The 19,460-nt window shown below is 51.2% G+C and overlaps 6 protein-coding genes across 6 annotated transcripts; 3 read left to right on the top strand and 3 right to left on the bottom strand.

Annotated features, from left to right (window-relative positions):
• Positions 1–215: 215 nt before the first annotated feature.
• APUU_10547S (uncharacterized protein) lies at positions 216–573 on the bottom strand (the record flags this gene model as incomplete). The annotated part of the gene is made up of 2 exons (XM_041702007.1): positions 216–383; positions 451–573. The coding sequence occupies 2 exons, from the start codon at positions 571–573 to the stop codon at positions 216–218; spliced, it is 291 nt and encodes a 96-aa protein (XP_041549913.1).
• Positions 574–905: 332 nt separating this feature from the next.
• Positions 906–4,768, top strand: SMC5 (DNA repair ATPase SMC5; the record flags this gene model as incomplete). The annotated part of the gene is made up of 6 exons (XM_041701996.1): positions 906–1,397; positions 1,464–2,375; positions 2,437–3,327; positions 3,381–3,453; positions 3,506–3,633; positions 3,683–4,768. 6 exons carry the CDS (start codon positions 906–908, stop codon positions 4,766–4,768), a joined length of 3,582 nt encoding a protein of 1,193 aa, XP_041549912.1.
• A 1,168-nt stretch (positions 4,769–5,936) lies between these two features.
• Positions 5,937–6,938, bottom strand: APUU_10545S (uncharacterized protein; the record flags this gene model as incomplete). Its single annotated transcript, XM_041701985.1, has 2 exons — positions 5,937–6,649; positions 6,710–6,938. 2 exons carry the CDS (start codon positions 6,936–6,938, stop codon positions 5,937–5,939), a joined length of 942 nt encoding a protein of 313 aa, XP_041549911.1.
• A 1,049-nt stretch (positions 6,939–7,987) lies between these two features.
• On the top strand, positions 7,988–8,290 carry APUU_10544A (uncharacterized protein; the record flags this gene model as incomplete). Its single annotated transcript, XM_041701974.1, has 1 exon — positions 7,988–8,290. The coding sequence occupies one exon, from the start codon at positions 7,988–7,990 to the stop codon at positions 8,288–8,290; it is 303 nt and encodes a 100-aa protein (XP_041549910.1).
• Positions 8,291–16,303: 8,013 nt separating this feature from the next.
• Positions 16,304–16,711, bottom strand: APUU_10543S (uncharacterized protein; the record flags this gene model as incomplete). Its single annotated transcript, XM_041701963.1, has 1 exon — positions 16,304–16,711. One exon carries the CDS (start codon positions 16,709–16,711, stop codon positions 16,304–16,306), a length of 408 nt encoding a protein of 135 aa, XP_041549909.1.
• Positions 16,712–17,792: 1,081 nt separating this feature from the next.
• APUU_10542A (uncharacterized protein) lies at positions 17,793–18,281 on the top strand (the record flags this gene model as incomplete). Its single annotated transcript, XM_041701952.1, has 2 exons — positions 17,793–17,915; positions 17,958–18,281. 2 exons carry the CDS (start codon positions 17,793–17,795, stop codon positions 18,279–18,281), a joined length of 447 nt encoding a protein of 148 aa, XP_041549908.1.
• Positions 18,282–19,460: the final 1,179 nt, after the last annotated feature.

The following is a 19,460-nucleotide window of genomic DNA, read 5'->3' as shown; positions in this document are numbered from 1 at the left end:
AATGCCATGGCGACCGTCGAACTTCGCTCAATCGTAACTACCAACAACGTCCACAAGCGCTTGACCTCTTAAAGCGACGGAGCGAACACGCTTATTGGCCTGGCCTCGATTATCGATGGCAAAGGAGGCTTTAAAGCGGTAGGCATCGGTAATGGCGGAAACCATCTGTTCGTCGTTTTGATTGCAGAAACATTCTGAAATTTGGCTCCCCTTCCTTATCCTCTCTTACTATCGACGCCCTTTTGCTTCCTTTCTTCGATCCTGGCGTCTAGATCACGCATCTGCTTTTCGACAAGCTCTTTCTTCCCAGCGAGATTTTGGCGTGTGTTTCGGAGAGATTCGATTCGCTCATCGAACGTAATTTCCCGGGTCTTTTGTACGTGCTATATGTACATTGTTAGCCTAGGTCAAATAAACGACAATGTACATCGGACCGTAGCCTATACGTACTTGAGTAACCTCCCGTTCAGTCTTGATACCAGCGCCGTAGAGTGTCCCGGCAATCGTGGTGGCGGTCACCGCGCCGGCGAGGACGAGGCGTTTTACCTTATGCGGTGAATTAAAGATAGACATGTTTGCTTCACCGAGAAAATTGAAAATCGGTTTTCCTGTTCGGTATTCAGAAAATAGAGTACAGAGTAATCCAAAATCATCGCGATAACCCCGACACTGCCGCGCGCCACCGCCTACCGCATCAAGACGTAGATTGGTTCTGCCAGGCGATTGGCGCGTCGCGTCCACGCCTAATCACGAGTAAGTTTAACATCCCGCAACAAAGAATCCAGATCAAAGGAACCAACGGCCTCCATGGCGAGGTGAAACGGATCGAAACGGCCTCGTTTTTCCGACTACCCTCCAATGCTCGGTGACTATCGCCAAGGCAGGCTCATCTGTCAAACCTAAATATGCCTTCCCTGAGCACGGTTCCTCAACGCCGCCAAAGGTCCGATGAAGATGATGAAACTGATGCATCTGGCACGGCGTCCTCCTCCCCGGCCCCCACTCCCTCAAGCAACAGCAAACGCCCGAGGATACAACAAGATGAAAGTGAATCTGCTGGATCTGAGGTTTCCGATGTTGACGCTGCGGCTGAAACGGATGACGAGAATGACAGTGCAGAAGATGACTCCGCAACTGCCACTCAGACGAATAGCCAGCGCCAGAGTCAGGGCCCAGCAAGACATCCAAGGGCCGCGGTGAACGGTGTGCAAAATCAGGTCTCGCAGGAAGGGTACAAGTCTGGTGCTATTGTTCGTATCAAGGTCACTGATTTCGTGACCTACACGTCCGCGGAGTTCTTCCCTGGGCCGAAACTGAACATGGTCATTGGACCAAATGGAACGGGGAAGAGTACGCTTGTTTGTGCTATCTGTCTTGGTTTGGGATGGGGGCCGCAGGTATGTTGTATTCTTTTCCCCTTTATTGTAAAACTTATGTACTAATGGGATTGGTCGCAACTACAGCATCTCGGACGCGCGAAGGATATCGGCGAGTTTGTTAAGCATGGATGCAGAGAGGCAACGATTGAAATTGAGCTCGCAGGTGGCCCGAATCACCGACGGAATCCTGTCATCAGCCGGACCATCAAGCGAGAGGGCAACAAAAGCACGTTTACGTTGAACGGGAGGCCATCTGGTATGCGAGAAGTATTAAGACTTGCCCATTCATTCGCTATTCAAGTCGACAATTTGTGTCAGTTTCTGCCGCAAGATAAAGTTAGCGAGTTTGCTGCACTCACGCCGATTGAACTGCTTAACTCGACGCAGCGGGCTGCTGCCGGTGCGGAAATGGTGGAGCTACACGAAAACTTGAAAAGCTTACGAGCTGAGCAGAAGAGCCTTCAGTCGAACAACGAGGCTGACCGAGATCTACTTTCGAATCTCGAAAATCGACAAGAAATGCAGCGGGCAGATGTCGAAAGGGTCCGTCAGCGAGCGCAGATCAAGAAACAGATCGAAGTGTTGGAAATGGTCCGACCCGTCGTCCAATACAAGGCGCTCCATAGGAAATTCGACGCTGTGAGGGAGGACAGAAGGGCCTGTCAGCACGAACTCGAAGAACTCGAAGCGGAATTGGAGCCGGTAATGAGATCCGTCAAAGAGAAGGAGGGCTACTGCAAGCAAGTAGATGACGTGATAAAGCATAAACAACGAAAGTTCGATGATGCAGAAAGAGCGGCTACAGATATCGGGAAGAGAGTCGAACAGTATGAGCAATCCATGAAAGATATGGAAGCCGAAATCGAGGCAGAGAGAAAGAGCTCTGTGAATTATCGGCAGGAAGGGATCAAGATTACGCAGGCAATCAATCGGCTTAACCGACAGTTGAACGAGGAGCCCATCGAATTTGACGCTAATTGGTATAACGATCAGATTGTAAGTGCAGCAACAGGAGCTATATATGATCAACACATGATGCTAATTGCTACTCAAACAGAGAGAAAAACGAAGAGAGCAGAGAGAATTTGAAGACAAGGGAGACGAGATCAAGGGCCGTCGACGGCCATTACAAGAAAAACTCGCCGAACCAACGCGTCTCTTAAAGCAAGCCGAGCAGCAACTGCAGGGCCTCGACTCGCGTTCTGGGCAGCAAGAGAGAAAGCTTCGCCAAGCATCCTACGATTCCCAGAAAGCTTACGAGTGGCTCTTAAACAATCAAGACAAATTCGAGAAAGAGGTTTTCGGTCCTCCGATTGTCACTTGCTCCATCAAAGATCCGCGGTACACGAACCATGTTGAGTCATTGTTGCAGAGAACAGACTACACGGCTTTCACGGTCCAGAGTCGAAATGATTTTAGGAATTTACAAAGATATTTAATTCGCGACCTGAAACTTCAAGATATCAGTATCAGGACATCTTCTATTCCTCTCGGAAATCTTCAAGCTCCATTGCATGACGATCAGCTGAGGAATATGGGCTTTCAAGGCTGGGCAAAAGACTTTCTCAACGGTCCGGAGCCTGTTCTTGCGATGCTGTGCAGCGAGAATAGGCTGCACCAGACACCAATAAGTCTGAGAGACATCTCTGATCAAACATACACAGCCCTGGAAAACAGCTCAATTACATCATGGGTGGCGGGTAAACAGGCCTACCAAATTGTACGACGACGAGAGTACGGTCCCGGAGCTTCCTCTACCCGCGTACGACAAGTACGGCCAGCAAAGGTCTGGACCTCCCAACCTGTTGACACATTAGCAAAGGGAGAACTGCAGGCAAGGATTCAAGAGTTGAGGGACGACATCAAAAACGTTGAGGACGAAATTGAATCCGACAGAGCAAGCTTGGCAGAACTTGGTCGGGAGTACGAAAAGGTCCAAAGAGAAAGAGTTAGTTTGCGATATTCGTACTATTTACCCGACTTTGCTAACTTCCCATTTAGGATGAACTTGAAAGCGAAAAGGCAAGGAAGCAAACAGCGTATACCGACTTCAGGGCCATCCCAGAACGAATACGTAGGTCATGCCGTTTTCTATTCAAATCCAAGCCGCTAACAAGACGCAACAGGCCAGCAAGAAGCCAAGAAAAAAGCAAACGATGACTATTTTGCAAGAATCAGGGCCAAGGTCCTTGATATTCGCAATAAGCAGGATCGGCTATCTATTGAAAAGGCTGAAGCAATCATAGAATACGCGGTATGAGACTTGGCGAGTTCGAAAATGAATTGATACTAATGGCAAACAGGATGCGGTTGAGACACTCCGTGAACTCGAAGAGGAAGTGATCAAGTTGACAATGTGGAAGGTCGAAGGAATTTCTGACCTGGAAATCCTGAAAGGCCGCACTAGCGACCATAACGAGAGGCTCCAGGCTAAGGGCGAAGAGGTCAAGCAAAAGACCCAAGAAGTTGCGGAAATGGCGCAGGAAACCAAGAGAGTCGGAAAAGAGGCAAGAAAGGTTGCGGCGCATCTCAAGGAGAAGCCCGAGCTGGAGGAAATGGGCAAGCAGATATACGACAGCCACACCGTCACCGAACTGGAAGCCGAAATCGACTCTGAAAAGGCGCGCCTTGAACTCACACATGGAGGCCCTTCGAATGTGGTTCAGGAGTTTGAAGAGCGCGAACGGCAAATCGAACGTTTACGCGGGAAACTTACCGATTTCCACAACAAGCTTGCGGACTTCAACCATGCGATCAACGAGATCAGAGGCAAATGGGAACCAAGACTAGATTCTATTATCAAGAGCGTTAGCGACGCATTCTCCGACTCGTTCGCGCGCATCGGCTGCGCTGGTCAAGTCTCCTTAGACAAGGCAGGCGAAGAGCTAGGACCGGACGGCCAGCCAAGCGGGAACGACTTCGACCAATGGTCCATCCAGGTGCACGTCAAGTTCCGAGAGCACGAGAGCCTGTCTCTTCTAGATTCGCATCGCCAATCCGGTGGAGAGCGAGCCGTCAGCACAATATTCTACCTCATGGCCCTGCAGTCTCTCTCCGCATCGCCATTCCGCGTCGTCGACGAAATTAACCAAGGAATGGACCCGCGAAACGAACGCATGGTCCACGAGCGCCTCGTCGATATTGCGTGTGCGCCGAGCGAAGACGGCGGCGGCGGCGGTCAGTACTTCCTCATCACGCCCAAGCTACTCAGCGGCCTCGTCTATAAACCCGGTATGAGAGTTCTATGCATCGTCAGCGGTGAACATATGCCCGGGGATCACAACCTCATCGACTTTGGTGCGGCCGTGAAAAACATGCGAGCCATTACGGCGCGGTCGAGGGGAAGAGCCATTGGCGGCACTGCTTCGCAGTCAACTGTTGTTGCTTAAAATCAACGTCCTTTCTCTGTCTCGTCCTATCTTCGTTCACGATTTACTCGCGTTTTGGGCCTGGTGTTTCACGGGTACGCGATAGATATAGGGGTCGCTTATTGTATTTAGGTTTAGTTCTTGTCCGTAGTTTACTGTGATACCTGAAAGGCTTTTTTGGAGTTAACAGGGGAGGATATTTTTATCGAACACATTCAATTTCCCGTAAGATCAAGGTCTAATTCGAAGTCGTACCTGACAGGGAGGCCGTTCCTTCCATCCTTAGTTGCAACGCTCCTTCCTATTATGCTTACGGTAAATATCCGGACAATCGCGCCTTCCTAAAGTCGCAGAACAAATATTTCCTACGTAGGGAGTGAAGGGGACCCGCCTCCAGCTGACTTGGGGCTTCTGGTCTTCCATTCCTACTGAACCGTCTTAATATAATAAATAATCAGTCCAAAACACACCGTCAACTACAATTCAGGGGCACAGGTTCATCATTTATAGCTCGTTTACAAGATGCAATCAATATGTAAAGTTGATAATCTTTTTTTAAATTCATTTCTTCTTCCGAGGTTGAGGTAGAAAGGAAAAAGGGGTCGGTCATTCATTTCACATCATCATTGAAACAAAGGAAATATGACAAAATGAAAAATAAAGACATCACGTACTGGCTAGACATGTTCAGACTGGGACCCAGGGCCCTAGCTTAGCCTAGCCTGTTGGTGCGCCTTTGCTCCCCCGGTATGCATGCCATGCATACTATGCAATAAACATTTAAACCTCCTGTCCTGACCCGACATGGAGGATGACCCGGGTTTTCTTCCGAGGGTGAAATTGAATGTGTGAAAGTATACAAGAGCAGAAGAGAAGTAGTAGAAGAAATGCAATGTAAATAGATTTGGAACTGGATGTGTGTATGTTTCCCAAACGAATCCGAATCTGAATCCAAACCCATATCCGTATCCCCGTGACACCTGACACCGGTGCAGAACATGAACATCGATAAAATGAACAGAACATGAGAGGGTATCATGAAATGAGATAAAAAAGTCAAGAGGAAATTACTGTAGGTTGAGATAAGTGATGAGGCGGTCCTTTTTCCTTTCGGTTATGCGAGTATGACATCTCGCCCGCCAGAGAGCTTGCGATGAGATGTGCTTTTTTTTTTTTTTTTTTTTTTTTCCTACACCATTGCAGTGGCGACGGCACGGCCAGTGTGGCAGCCACGTTCGTGGCGCTTCATATTGCTTCGCACGCTGAAGGCTTTCCCGCACCCGGCATGTGTACAGCGGAAGGGCTTCTCGCCGGTATGGCTGTGAGAGTGAATTCGCAGGCTAGAGGGTCGCGAGAAGGCCTTGTGGCATGTGCGGCAGATATATCGGTCATGGTTCTGCTGGTAGGGTGTGTTGGTTGATGGTGGGAAGTAGTGGTGGTGTTGCCAGGCCGGTGTTACTGGGGAGATCATCGGTTGGTGGTGTGATGAAGGTGGTGGCGGGGGAGGAGCGCTTTGGTATGCCCCGGACGAGGCCGGGCGCTGGTAGTACATGTTTGATGGTGATGGCTCGACGGGGGATGAGTAGGAGGGAACGCTTGGAGCTGGAGAGGCGTAGGGGCCCGGAGCGTGGTGGTGAGGTGCGGAGCCTTGGCTTGAGATGGATGACCTGTCGGTTGGGCTCGCCAGAGTCACTGGTGGTTGAGGGTACTCGGTCTTGACCATCTGGTTTGTTGCGGATGAGATTGAGCTGGAGGGCGAGTGCGTAGTGCTGTGGAAGCCAGAGCCAGGACGCAATGGCGGAGTGGGAGGCAAGCGGACTGGAGCGGCGCCAGACTGGTTCTTTTCGAAAGCTGGGCGCGCATCCAAGTCACGCTGTGAAGGGGAGCTCAACCGTTGGCGCTCTGCTTGATGTATTAGTGATGAGTTCGGAGGCCGACTCAGGGAAGCTTTGGAAGCCTTACTTGCAGCATGTGTTGATGCGCCATCAGCACTATCAAGAAGCGAAGAGATAGATGGCAGCGAACAGCGAGGGGCCTTGTCCTCGACTGGAGGAGATAGCGGCGCCTGTGACCGGAAAGCCGAAGCTGAAGGGTAGAAGGAGCCGGGCTCAAAGGCAGGAGGACTATATCGAGACTTGACAGTCATGCCGGGCTCGGCATCCGGCTGAGAGATGAGGCTGGCGAGATCCATGGTGTCGGGAGGTAATGGGAGTAGCGATGGAGGAGGCCGGGAAGTGGACGGGCTGGACGGGTTTAAAGTACAGTAGCAGAAAACGTGGCGACGAGGGAAGGTCAGGATATAATATAAGATGGAGCCGACGCTATCCAGACGCACCCAGATGTATGGAGTGGGGAGAGGGAACAGGGGGGGAGAACAACGAGGTTTATAGACCCGGGCAGCAAGATGAGTGGGGAGCAAATGAAAGAATTCAGAAAAATAAAATAAAACGCCTGAAAATAGAAATAAAATAAAACGCAGCAGGAGGATCGCCCCAAGGCTGATTTGCGCAGGCTGATGGGCCGCCGTCGTGGAAATGACTCGGGGAGGTGGACTGTGGAGAGAGCCGATTCGGAGCTTTTAGACGATTACAGTACCGTAATCACAGTACGCCGCCAACTGAGACTCGGTCCAAAGCTTAATTGAGGCGCGGTGGAGCCGGTAGTATTGCGTCCCCGCTAGTAATAGATTACACCCCTTGACACGCGAGAATGAGATCGATTCCTCAGGCAGTCACTCGGTCTCATCTCACTCTCAGCAATCAGCAATTCAACAATCGGCATCCTTCAGGAATTAGAATTCCTTCATCATGAATTCCATCAAAGGGCCAAAGAATCCAATGCAATCTCCAGGTGCAGATCGTCCGCCAGGAGTCCAGGGTCGAGCCGTGGCAATTTGCAAGGCCGCGACGGACGACTACGTACATTATTATTAATGGGTCTCGACAGGCGGCGTCGTGAGCGATGATCGGTGGGTGGAACTGGACTCGCTCCGTTTCTGGTCTTACCTGTCACAACGATCCCATGCCCCGTTAACGGCTGATCGTTGCCGCGCGATCACGTCTTTACTAAGAACCTGATCTCGTCTGGCAAAAGGCCGCCCACCGATCGCCCTTGTGTTTCGTGGCTGGGTGGCCAGTGACCGTGTATGCTGGTGTCCGTATGCAACCTCACTTCGGCTTCAACTTATCAACTTTGGTCATCGTTCCCTAGTTCCTACCCTATTGCTCTCGCTGCTCATCCATGATCGACGCGTCGTATCATCGTCCTTGGGCGATCAAGCCCTGTGAAGCTGCTGCTGGACAAACAAGGGGGAGGACTGTTCTTGGAATGGAAGTGCCTCCGTTCCCGTCATCATCAACCAAGCCTCTGGAGCCCGGTGGCAGCTCCAGCTTGGGCTTGGGCCAGGCTTGGCGAGGCCTCCAGGAAGGGAATCTGGGAACGATTTCCATCCGCTGCATCCTTCGCTTGGGGGCCAAGTCACTTAGCGAGCAGTCTGCAGCCGTCGTGAGCGAACCGGAGATTATTGTCGAGTGGAAACGATAATCAGAAAATCAAGGAGGTTCCTCGCCGGACCAAGGACCAGATTAAGGTTAGCGTCGCTGCTCCGACGGCCAAGGCCTCGCATCCGTATGACTTTGATCGCTTTGAGCCTTCAGGGCTCCCTCACGATGACGTTACCTACCTGGAAATGGGGAGACCTGGGCTCTGGAGGAGGCCTTGCAAGCTGACGGACAATATCAAAGAGATTCCCTACTCCGTACTCTGTATATTACCTTCGCCTCGGCTAATTGATCACCAAGCTCGACAGCCCTTCAATACAACTACGGCCATTGGGATCGACTTTCGTCACAAGCGTTCATACGACATTTCGCGCAGTCCAGACCTTGGGCTGATTTCCACGAGTTCCTCCTTGCCCACTTGTGGGAGAGGGGCCAACTGGCATCATCCCTGGTTCAAGGCTTGGCTCTACCCGAGTATCTTATCCACATGTCCTGAGCCTCGGCGGAGAACCAAGCGTCGACGAATGTGGCTATGGAGACGAGCAAGACTACACCAGACCTCTGATCACTGTCCAAACTAATGGGAGATCATCAGCCCGAAAACCGAATCATCAATCATAAAAGCATATCCCAGTAGCATTCCATCCAGACATGAGAGCGGTCACTGTTTCACCCTGGATAGTCAACAGCGGCTTGCCCAGTGCCTGTCCTTCGGTCTCTTCTGTTTTGCGTAATTCATTTCCGTGGATTATCCCAACCATGATCGTCAGCTTCCGCCTTGAACCGGCCTAGCGACTGTGACGGCGTTCCTTCCTGATTCCTGAATCTTCAGTCGCCCATCATCCAACACCGCAAGTAGTCACGGGAGACACCCGTTGCGCTGGCTGCTGGGCCGGCTTCCTCCCTAGAACGCTAGCTGTGAATCATGGGAATCCCAGTGATCCTCAGTTTCCGGAGTATACTCCGGAGGTTCCTTCGACTCGAGATAATAATCTTCGTTACGTGATCCTTGGTCTTGCTGGATACAAGCTGATCCGAGGAGACCGCACTCCGTACTTTACGAAGGCAAAAACAAAGGAAAGGGGCCCCAACCGTCGCACTCGACCATATGCGATTGATGGATGTCCCCCATCCCAAACCTTCATCAACGATCTCGTGGAAGCGAAGCTTACGGCCCAATCATCAGCAAGCATCAGCTTCGCCTTGTTTGCATCAGCTGCATGAGTGTCGCTATAATTATTATCAACCTTCTCCTGGTCGCACTTCTCGGCAAGAAAACGTTGGCTGCAGTGTCTTCCTCTTTAGGCCCTCGTACTATTTTTATCTAATTAGTTGATCGACTTCAAATCAATAAATCTGGAGTTCTTCTGCCGTCCGTTCGACCCCATCGACTTGTTAGTACGGACTCACGGAGTAAGTGATGGGGTTTCGGGGAGAACACCAAAGATTTAGCTTCCTCCGTTCATAAGGCCCGCAAATCAGCCGTCTCTAGAATCCGACCACAAAGATGCTTTCGCGTCAATGGAGCCATCGGACGGAGCCAAGGTGGACTGAGAGGGGCCCAGAAAACGTGGGAAATTGCGCAAGGCGCAGCGCAGTCAGCGGTCATGGATTCGAGAACCCAATTCCTTGGTCCAGAGTCACACAGGAGTTCTGCGCCAGTCACACAACCTGCCTGAAGGAACTTGAGGCAGAAGCGAGGTCACACAACGGTCAAGATGACTGGCAAGCTTACACAGACCATTCCTTTCATTCGCAATGGATGCTCGATCGAGTGAGATACAACAATAAGTCAATAATACGATCGGAGTGCTGAGTTTTTCCTCCCGGATGCATCGTCCCATGCAAAGAAAAAGAAAATATACCAACAGCAGTCATCACCGGCGTTGTCCGTTGGACAGGTTTATTCTCGCGCCCACCAATAATATTAGTCCAATATCATATGTCGTTCGTGAGTCGGGCGATCCACTAGCATGAGTCCAAGTTACAGTTCCTTTTTCGACCTACGATTGGCACTGATACGACGGTGAATCTCGACTCTCGAGGATGATGATCATCATCACGGATCGCGGTGATCGCTCGTAGCCAGGCACTTCGTTTCATAAAATGCAACGAACCGAACCGTTCAAAGCGTACCAAGTTCAGGCCAATTGCGTACGCGTTTCCAGTTTCCTCTCCCGGCGGGCAAACAGAGTGGCCCTTTGGAGCTCCAACTTAGGTACCGAGACACGAGGCCTGTACCAGATCTTCCTCATGGGTCGTCGCCATCGGTCAAGTAACCACGGAACGAACACTTTTGACTCTGGGTGATGCTCAGGCTCAAAGATCTTCGCGCCAGACTTCGCTTATTCGCTCTGACAACTTAATTAAGATTACTGCTACTATTAATACTTCCGCTTTGGCGCTTTTCCGACCGAAAAGGGAAGCGGGAGTCGAAGCCTGGAGCTGTTGACGTCAAAATATTGAATATTGGATCCTCATGGATCCAAAACATGCCTCAGAAATTCGGCATATCTTGAACAAAAAGCAATGAGAGGAGAATGAAGGGATTCGGACCGAAAGGAAGAGTATCCTTTTGTGAACCAGAGGTGAACTTCATCCTTCAGAAAGGCATCAGCCGGTAATCAGCCGATGGCCCCCCGGTAGTGTTACAATATCTCCAGCTAAACCAAAAAGGGATTCCCGAGATCCAGCGGTCGAACTCGATTGTGATGCACGACGATCATTCCAACGCCTTCAAACGTCCAGCTTTGACCGCCGCTTTTAGTGCTCGGTTTTGCGTTCGGATGAACTACTGCAACTAGCCTAGTGCGCGTTCATCATCTCGTCCTCTCCTCCCCTTCTCCAAGACTCCAACCCTCCTGGCGGGCTCAACTAAAGCCGAACTAGTTAAGCTCCGGACCAGATAATCAGGCATCACTAAAAGAGCTGGCTCCGAAACTATCGACGATGAAACGCCTTATAGTTGCCGTCAGTCGGATAGCGCAACGGTCCGGCCTCTTCTACGGCGCTGCTTCCTGAACGGGAGCCTGCCTTATCTGCAGGATCGTCAGAGCGCAAGGACGAATCATTGTTATGTTCTAAGGGGGCGGGAGAGTTCAAGGGGTAAAAAAGAAAACATTAGCAATAGGAGTGCCAGATCGATCATGAGATCGAATCTGGGAAGGTCTCGCTTGGGAAGGCCCCAAAAGGATAAGCCTCGCACGACCCAAGCCTTCGCACATTGTGAGAGAATCCATGTCGGTTGCTCACGTCCACTGTCCAGTCTGCATTGAGATACAGAATACTCGTAGGCCTGCGGAAAGATCCATTATGATAGGCGCCGATGAAGGAAAGTGAACCCGGTCTGTGTTTCAGGTTTCAGATGTGATCAGAAGACAAAGCCAAGCCTGTGAAGCCACGCGTGATGAGGAGATCAACGCATCTCCTGCCACGCGCGAGCGTATTACGGGATCGACGTCTCCCGCCTCCCTTCTCCCCCCTGCATGTCCAATCACATTTTTCAATTTCAGAATCAATCTCGGCTCTCAACTGTAACCGATGTTACACACTTACACAGCAAAGACTTGAGCGACAAACACATGGAGCCATGGCCGGAGGCTGCTATGCGGCGGATCGCCATGCTATCCTGCAGCGCAGGTTGGCTTGTGGCACAGCAGCTCGAGTCTGGGCGCGGTACATAACTTCCTACGTATTGCATTTTTTGTTGTGCGGTGATCGTGCAACCTTCCTTGACTTCGACCGTTTGGGCAAGTATACTCCGAGCGGTATCACTGAACGGTAAGATAGCGATCGGTGATCAGAAGAGCTTCACGACAAGTGCAATATCCGAGGTCTCAAGACGAAGCAGCCGAGTTGGATACAACCTCCCCGGCAGCCACGATAGTCGATCGCTATCAAGGGACCTATTTGGGCTGTGACTGTGAGCGAGGTTAAGTTTCGGGGAGGTAACGGAGGTCGCGCGGCTGGCGACGGAGCTGGAGCAGGCTCCGGTGGGTTCGAGGGGTTCCAGGCAGCCAGGGGTTCGGGATCGGAACTTGACACGCAGTCACGATTCACAGCAAGGAAATCCGTGCGCAAAACTGCCCAGTGCCCAGATTAAAGTGCCGAATTTGGCTTAGTTCTCGGCTATAGAGTTTCCAAGTTCCAACGCTCACCCCCCTGAAACACAGAAGCAAACCCACCAACCACACGTCCAGAGAATCGAACTGCTGGAGCGCGCGCCAGAATCATTCTGTTGGGGAATAGTGGCAGCCTCCTAGCGCCTATGCTGGGGTCTGGACCCTTGGTGATTTCACGTGGCAGATTGTCGCCTCCGTCACCATCAGCATTCGGCCCTTCCCGAGTTTGGCAGCAAAGCCGACGCACTAATGCACTCTAGTCCCTCCAGTTTCACTAGTAATCTTCGGCATGCTGCTCTCATTCCTATGCAACGATCCGCGACTCGGTTTCTTAGGGATCAAGACGGGTGAACAGACGACAGACATTGCAGAGATCGCTTGTTGGAATCCCTGTCTGCACTTCCAGCCTTCCACGGACCTGACCCAACCGTTTTCTCTCACCGACGGAGTGCCAAGCAAAGACTGAGTTGAGGGTACGGGTACGTAATTTCGATACGGACGCTATCATTCGTGACTTCCGTCGATCATTTATACATAGAAATGTCGAAAGTTAAAAGAAATTTGACGTCCATGATATGATGTCTGTGCAGCAGCATGGCAAGATACCGCATGTCTTGTCTTTTGATATCGATCCATCACGCAAAAAAAAAAAAAAAAAAAAAAGAAAAGAAAAGAAAAGAAACTCCCCATCCCTTCACCCGAGGCCGTCTCAAGGGATATGATAGTCGACAACAAGGATGCCGCCTCGTCTCCCTGGTGCCAGTCCCGGAGTTCGGAGCTGCATACAGACACAGTATAGTAAGGCGGTAGAAAATGGATCCCTCGCGAGTCGCACGACACGCATATTGAGATCAGGGCTTTGGAGAAGCTCTCGGCGACTATCGGCCTCATACCGGCGTCATCTCGAGGACAAATCTACCGACTCGTTTAATATACCTGCTTCCTCCATGGGCTACACTATCTTTACAGTCAAACCTTATTTTTGGTGGGAATCCCAATGATCCCCCACTGCTCCATCTCTTGGGCATCGCATTCGTCGGGCAAAATGCCTATCCAAGTAGGAGTCTCTGGATCGCTCAACCGAAATATCACCCACCACCAGACTTTATTGATGATCTGGAAATTACGGAGTAGATTAACGCATGTTCCAGGGATCGAGTCAGGTATGCCGTGGGCAGTTGCCGTGGACGGTTGCCGTTTCGACCTGTCGCCTCTATCAGGTCTTTATCCTTGACAAGAGGAGCATTACGGAGATCCTTCCAATGAAATTAACCGCTGTTCGTCGTCAACATCGGTAGCTCTACTCGTATAGTACTTCGGTCCACACCGTATGGTTGACGTTTTGGGTGGTTCGTTGAGATATCCATACTCGAGATATATATCTGCACAATGATATAGCCGCATGCATCGAAACCCACGAGGCATTTACAAGGAGTGACATAACCAGGAGCCGTGGCAAAAGCATAAACAGGTTCAGTACCCACCGAGTATCATACTGGATAAACTTTGCGAGTGCTCCATCCTGGTAAAATGAAGCTCAACTGGTTGACTGTCAGTGTCAGTGTCAGTGTCAGCTCTGTTGAGAATGTCGGGATGTGGGATGTGGCAGGCATGTGGCATGTGGGGCTTCATGGGGCTACGCCTCTACACCACAACGGACGATACAATCATACAAGCAGGTCAACAACAGGTCTGACAAAGAATTAATACATAACTAAGACCCAGGAGTCTCGGAGTCATGTTCCCTTTCATCGGCCAGCCCGAACCACTGGGATTCGTCTCCTCTGATCGACAGCACACTGAAACCCTGTCAGACTCTCTGACAGGGTTTCAGTATACTACGATCCATACGTATCATGCTTCAAAGTTTACACAAGGTTTGAAACCATCCCACAGCGACATGAAAACTCAAGAATGCTGCACACTCTCGCCATGATCCCTGGAACTCTCGCGTGGATTCGGAAATATCAAGCGAAAGACAGCCAGACAGCCAGACAGATGTGGGTTCCACATGCATGGGCCCACTCTCTTCGTTTCTTCTCTTTCTTTCCGTTTTATTCGTAACGGTTTCTTACTCCATACCTTAGTAAGTAACGGGGTACTGGACGTTTCCGTACCTACTTTGCCACATCTGGCTTACTCCGGCTTGCTAGCGACAATCAATCTCCATCCAGAGTCCAGACTTCGACTCAAAACCACCGGGCTTTTACGATGGGCGTCAGTGCCACCGGCCTTTTAAGTTTGAGCACTCTAATCGTCTGGCTAAAGAAAATTGCCCTGAGGATTAAGGAAGGTAACCATGATGATCAGAATCACTGGATCAGGATCGGCCGGCCTTTGCCCTTTAGACACCGGCGGTCTAAGACTACCTAAGGAATAAGGATTCACTAACTGGACATCATCCGGCCATAGCTCCTGCGCCGCCGCGTGCCCGACACTCTGGTAGCCAGCCTCCTTGTTGGCGGTGCTGGTGAGCTCAGAGCTGTGTGGCTGGGATGACTGGGGAATTGATGGTCAATCAGTCAGTCAGTCTGTCGTGGTTACTTCCGCATGCGGGTGCTCGGGGTTAGGAGGATATACTTTGTGTAGTGCAAGTGATCTGTGGCCGTTAACCGTGTATAGTAGTAGGAGTGAGCATCTGTATATCACAACCAGAACGGAAACCTGTACGACAGAAGCAAAGAAAGAAGTTGATGCCTCATGCGCTCAGGCACCAAGTCTCAGACTCTGACAGCCAAACTGCGTCTCAGTCTCAGCTGAATCGCACCGTAAGACATTTCGAACCCACTAACCTAATCGGTTATAGTTTCCCAAGCCGGAAAAAGACAAAGAGATTCGAAAAAAAAAAAGAGAAAGTGGAAAAAAATGAAGATCACCGGCGTGGCAGGCGGAGCTTTACCCAAAGGGGCTTAATTGATTTGCCGTGCCGTGGGTAAGTTTTCCACAGATTCCATGGATGAGGCCGAGGTTCAAGCGTGGCATCTGGACCAATAAAATATAGTACTAAGTGGGTTATGCACTGCTCGTAAATTCTGGATTCGGGGGTCATTTCCACCGAAGTTGTTCCAGAGGGAGGGATCGACAACGGGGGACTTGCGCACCAAATTAGGCCCGCACATCATCCTGCCAGGTTCCAGGCGGGGGGGAGTTCCACTGCTGTCCATAATTCATAGTGTCCCACTGTCCACCGGTATGAAACTCTGGATATTTGCGGGATAAACGGCTAAATGGAAACGGTGGTGTTTAATGTAGATCTGTCTTCAACAACGTTGTAAGGGCCCTGACTCGGATTCGGGTGTGTCGGCTTCTATTTTGAAAAAGAGATGCCTGTGCCCACTATTATTGAGGGTCTGAGACTGTATGTAGAGAAAGAGCTTCATAATAGTAGCCGCTTACAGCTTACAGGGCTATCTGGACCCGCATTCCTCCGAGGGACGCAGGTTGGTGTAGATGTGAGATCCTCATGTCGAAGGAAGCCGGCTCAGCCACGCAGCGAGGAACCTTAGCCTAGAGCCTATTGTTTCTCTGATCGAGTTTTGTGTTGGCCGGTGACCTTCCGCTCTTCAAGACGGGGGTCGGTGATCATGCGGCGGGTATGATGAGATGTGATAAGGGCTGCATGAAGAGGAAGCGACTGGTGTTTCAGCCTTCTTTTTACCGCTGCTTCTTTGGTTCATCGGCTGCAGGCCAGGAACTGTAAGTACGAAGTAGTTGATACAGACGAAGGGGCTCCGTGCGCTGGCTCCGTGCTTTGCAGCTTCGCGCAGCAGCTGCATCACAATAATCATTATTGCATGCCTGCAGTCTGCTGCGAGAGGCTTGACTGCTTACGGTGTATTCTTGCGCCTTGTGACCGCCTCTGTCCTGACTGACTCCTCTATGCGCTGTGGCTTCCGCGACTCTCATCTAACTCTATTGTTGGGTTTTCTCGTGTTCTAAGAAAAGGTGGTCAAGGCGCCCAATACGAAATTGAACTGCATCGCTCGAGGTCTGGGATTTGGTACAAGAATAGCAGCTGCCATCTGCCAATAGTACGCGTGTGATGCCGGCGATAATCTTGCAGATGGATGGCCCAAGTGTTGAGTTATTTTCCAATATTGTCTGTAACCTGAGAGACCCATCACCTGCTGGAAGCCTGCCACATCTCGGACTGCGTCAGGCATTACATGTCCTGGCCCGATGTACGAGGAAGTCGTCGTTGGCTTGGACAACTGCGGCGATTTTCGGCGAGCGTTAGTTCCACGGCACAGTCCAAGGGCACTGTATGGTGTAGGCTGCCAGACAATAATGACCAAGCAACTCGTCTCCTGCATTATCGTAGAGCCGGTGGTCCTGTCCTGCATCTCTTCGGAGGGTCCAAGGTGCTCCGGCCAACCTGAGCATGCACCCTGGCTTTCGATCTATTCCCAGATTCGATAGTTGGAGTACCTTTTTGAGGTATATGACTCACAGTATACCACTGTTCTTGGCTTCTCCATATCTGCTGCATATCCAGGACTCGATGGAGTGCATCCATTGATCCGACGATACAGTCTGTCCTCCGGTGAAGGGGTTGGCCGCTGACAATCCTTCCTTTTCACGAATGGTAACTTGCAGCTGGGGAACTCTGCTTTGAGTCCTGAGGGTACCAATGCCTGCCCGTTCCAACCCTCCTGTTTACCTTCGCTTATCGACCGTCAGGTTTCTCACTCGGCGGTTGGGGCCTTGATCTCCGCCAGACTATCTTCTTGGGGAACGGAGTGGCTGCCACGAGGAGTATGACCTTCTCCGGAAGGATTATTCTGTGGTGCCAAACACTGCGCCGTTGTAACACCAACAATCACGCATGTGTCTCGAATAGATGTCTGCTATGGAGAGCAAAAGGTACCGGAGTCGGCGGACCATTCTGGAATAGATTACCAGACACCTGGGAGGCGTCGAACGGTTCCATATGCCCGCATTTCCTTTGCATCACCTGGCCCAGGAATCCCAGTCACTCGCCTATGCCGAGAGTGGGCCATTAATAACCAGCCATTTGATGACTACATCGTACAATCGTAGGGCCTCACTCGAAAAGCATATCGAAGGCCGAAGGTACTCGGAGTACGGAGTTAAGAGTGATGCCTTTATTTTGTTGCAGGGGAGTTTGTAGTAGAGAGGTCAGCCCATGCATATCCGACGCGAGGACCGCCCAAGCACGCTTGACGGATCATCCGCTGCTTGCAAGTTTCGCTTGTTTTCTGTGTGATAAGCTGCCTGGAATCCTGCAGTCCAAGCTGACAGGCAAGCACCAGGCCTCATGATTTACCATACAGAAGACTACTGCCACATCAAGTTAGATTGCCCGCCACAACAGTGGGATGCGAGAAAATCAATCAAAACTTCGATGGATAGACCGAAAAGTCAACCCGCTGCCCCTCTGCGTTTTGAACCTTGGGCCCCGCCATGAATTCCCACGATGGCGTCAGCCCTGATATGTACCGGTCTAGCACTTGGAAGGGGAATCGAAACGACGCCGTGGGAGCTACCTCGCGAAAACCTGAAATTGGTTCTCTGTCCCACGCAGACGTAAGCTTCGCGAACGTCAGAAGCCATGAAATCATATCCTAGTTCATCGCCATATGGCTTAACGGTTTCGAACTCGCAAAATATCGCACCAATCAGTCCAAGTCCCCCGCACACCCCGAGTGGCGATGGCTTTGTCGATCTGCCTCTTGGAGCAAATCAGTGGGTACGCAGCAGGTGAGCATCGTCGACCCAGACTGGTATTTGGAGGCGCAAGATCAGGAAGCTCTCTGTGTGTCGTGGCAATCCCACGCTCGGGACAATAAAGTTGAGAGGAGGGGCGCAATGGTCATCCACGGCGAGCGAGTAGCGGTGGCCTCCGTATCGACGCCCAACATCAACCATTCTCCGGCTAACCAGCTCTGTTGATTGGCAGTTTAAAATCCCGACCCAGATTGACCATGCGTTTCGTGGGCGATCCGCCACGGAAATGCCCGATTGCTGTCCCAGCCAGAATGCACCAGGAGATAAAAAGAAGGGGCCAGAATAATCAGATCGCCAATCAACATCGATGATCACCGGCGTCTTCGCGCTTTGATTTTCAAACCTGCAGAATTAGCTTCCCCTCGTCCACTTTTCCGAGAGCGGTTGGTCGCCTGGTAGGCTGGGATGCCTCATTGCCGCAAGTTGAGTCGCATTCTGACTTTGTACAGATCCTCCTGAGGTGGCTCCTCCCTGCTGCATGATCGTAAGTGTTGGATGTTGGTTGGCTGTGCAGACCTCCCAGGGCTCGAGTCTGCCATCCCACACCGTGAGCACACCGTAACACTGCCTCCACGCTCAAACCCATACACGTCGGAACAGTAAAAGTCAAATCCTGGAGGCGTGAGACATTTGTTGCGTGTTCTTCCGTCTGAGGCAAGTGGTTTCCCGACTCTGCTCTTGCTGCCGGTGCGCCTCGCATGGCAGACTGGCTCACGTAGACTTGCCCTGATGACTCGTCGAGAGAACTGGATAATTGCCTTGGAACTGCATAACCAGCAACGAGTTCTTAGATACTGCCAGCACAATTATGCATGGTCTTCTCTCCTGTCACAACCGCTTGCATCGTGATGCCTGAGTCACACCTTGCTGCAACACTTCTAGTCGCGGGGGTGGCCTGCGCTTACGGTCAACGCCTCAGCAACGAAAATTTCACGGCTTTGACCCCCGTCTGGCCAAACCTTGACATTGTTTGACTTCGCCTTGTATAGAGGCTGGTCAATTAACAATAAGACAGTATGCACTAGCGGCCTCAGGAGTGTCGCAGTGGCACTGCGGGCCGGGGCGCATGCTGGAGTTGTTGCTGCTGGGCAGCACGTTTGGGGGTGTAGTGTATCGTGATCCCAGTCAATAGCAGCGCAACCAAAACCTGAATTTGTCAACACCCTAACCCATATTAGTCTGTCCGTAACGTATCAAACATCCGTTGACCCGATCGATGTGCTGTTCGCTGAGGCTTTTGCCCTGTGACCAGTGAATACGACCAGTGAATACCGCGGGATCCTCAACACCGTTCTGATGGCGAAGACCGAACGGCGTGCGAAGGGACTGGACTCCCTGCGAGTG

The sequence above is a fragment of the Aspergillus puulaauensis genome, chromosome 1 (assembly GCF_016861865.1).
Source record: "Aspergillus puulaauensis MK2 DNA, chromosome 1, nearly complete sequence".
Lineage (NCBI taxonomy): Eukaryota > Fungi > Ascomycota > Eurotiomycetes > Eurotiales > Aspergillaceae > Aspergillus > Aspergillus puulaauensis.
The sequence above is the reverse complement of the archived record's forward strand: the minus strand, read 5'-3'. Positions and strand labels throughout refer to the sequence as shown.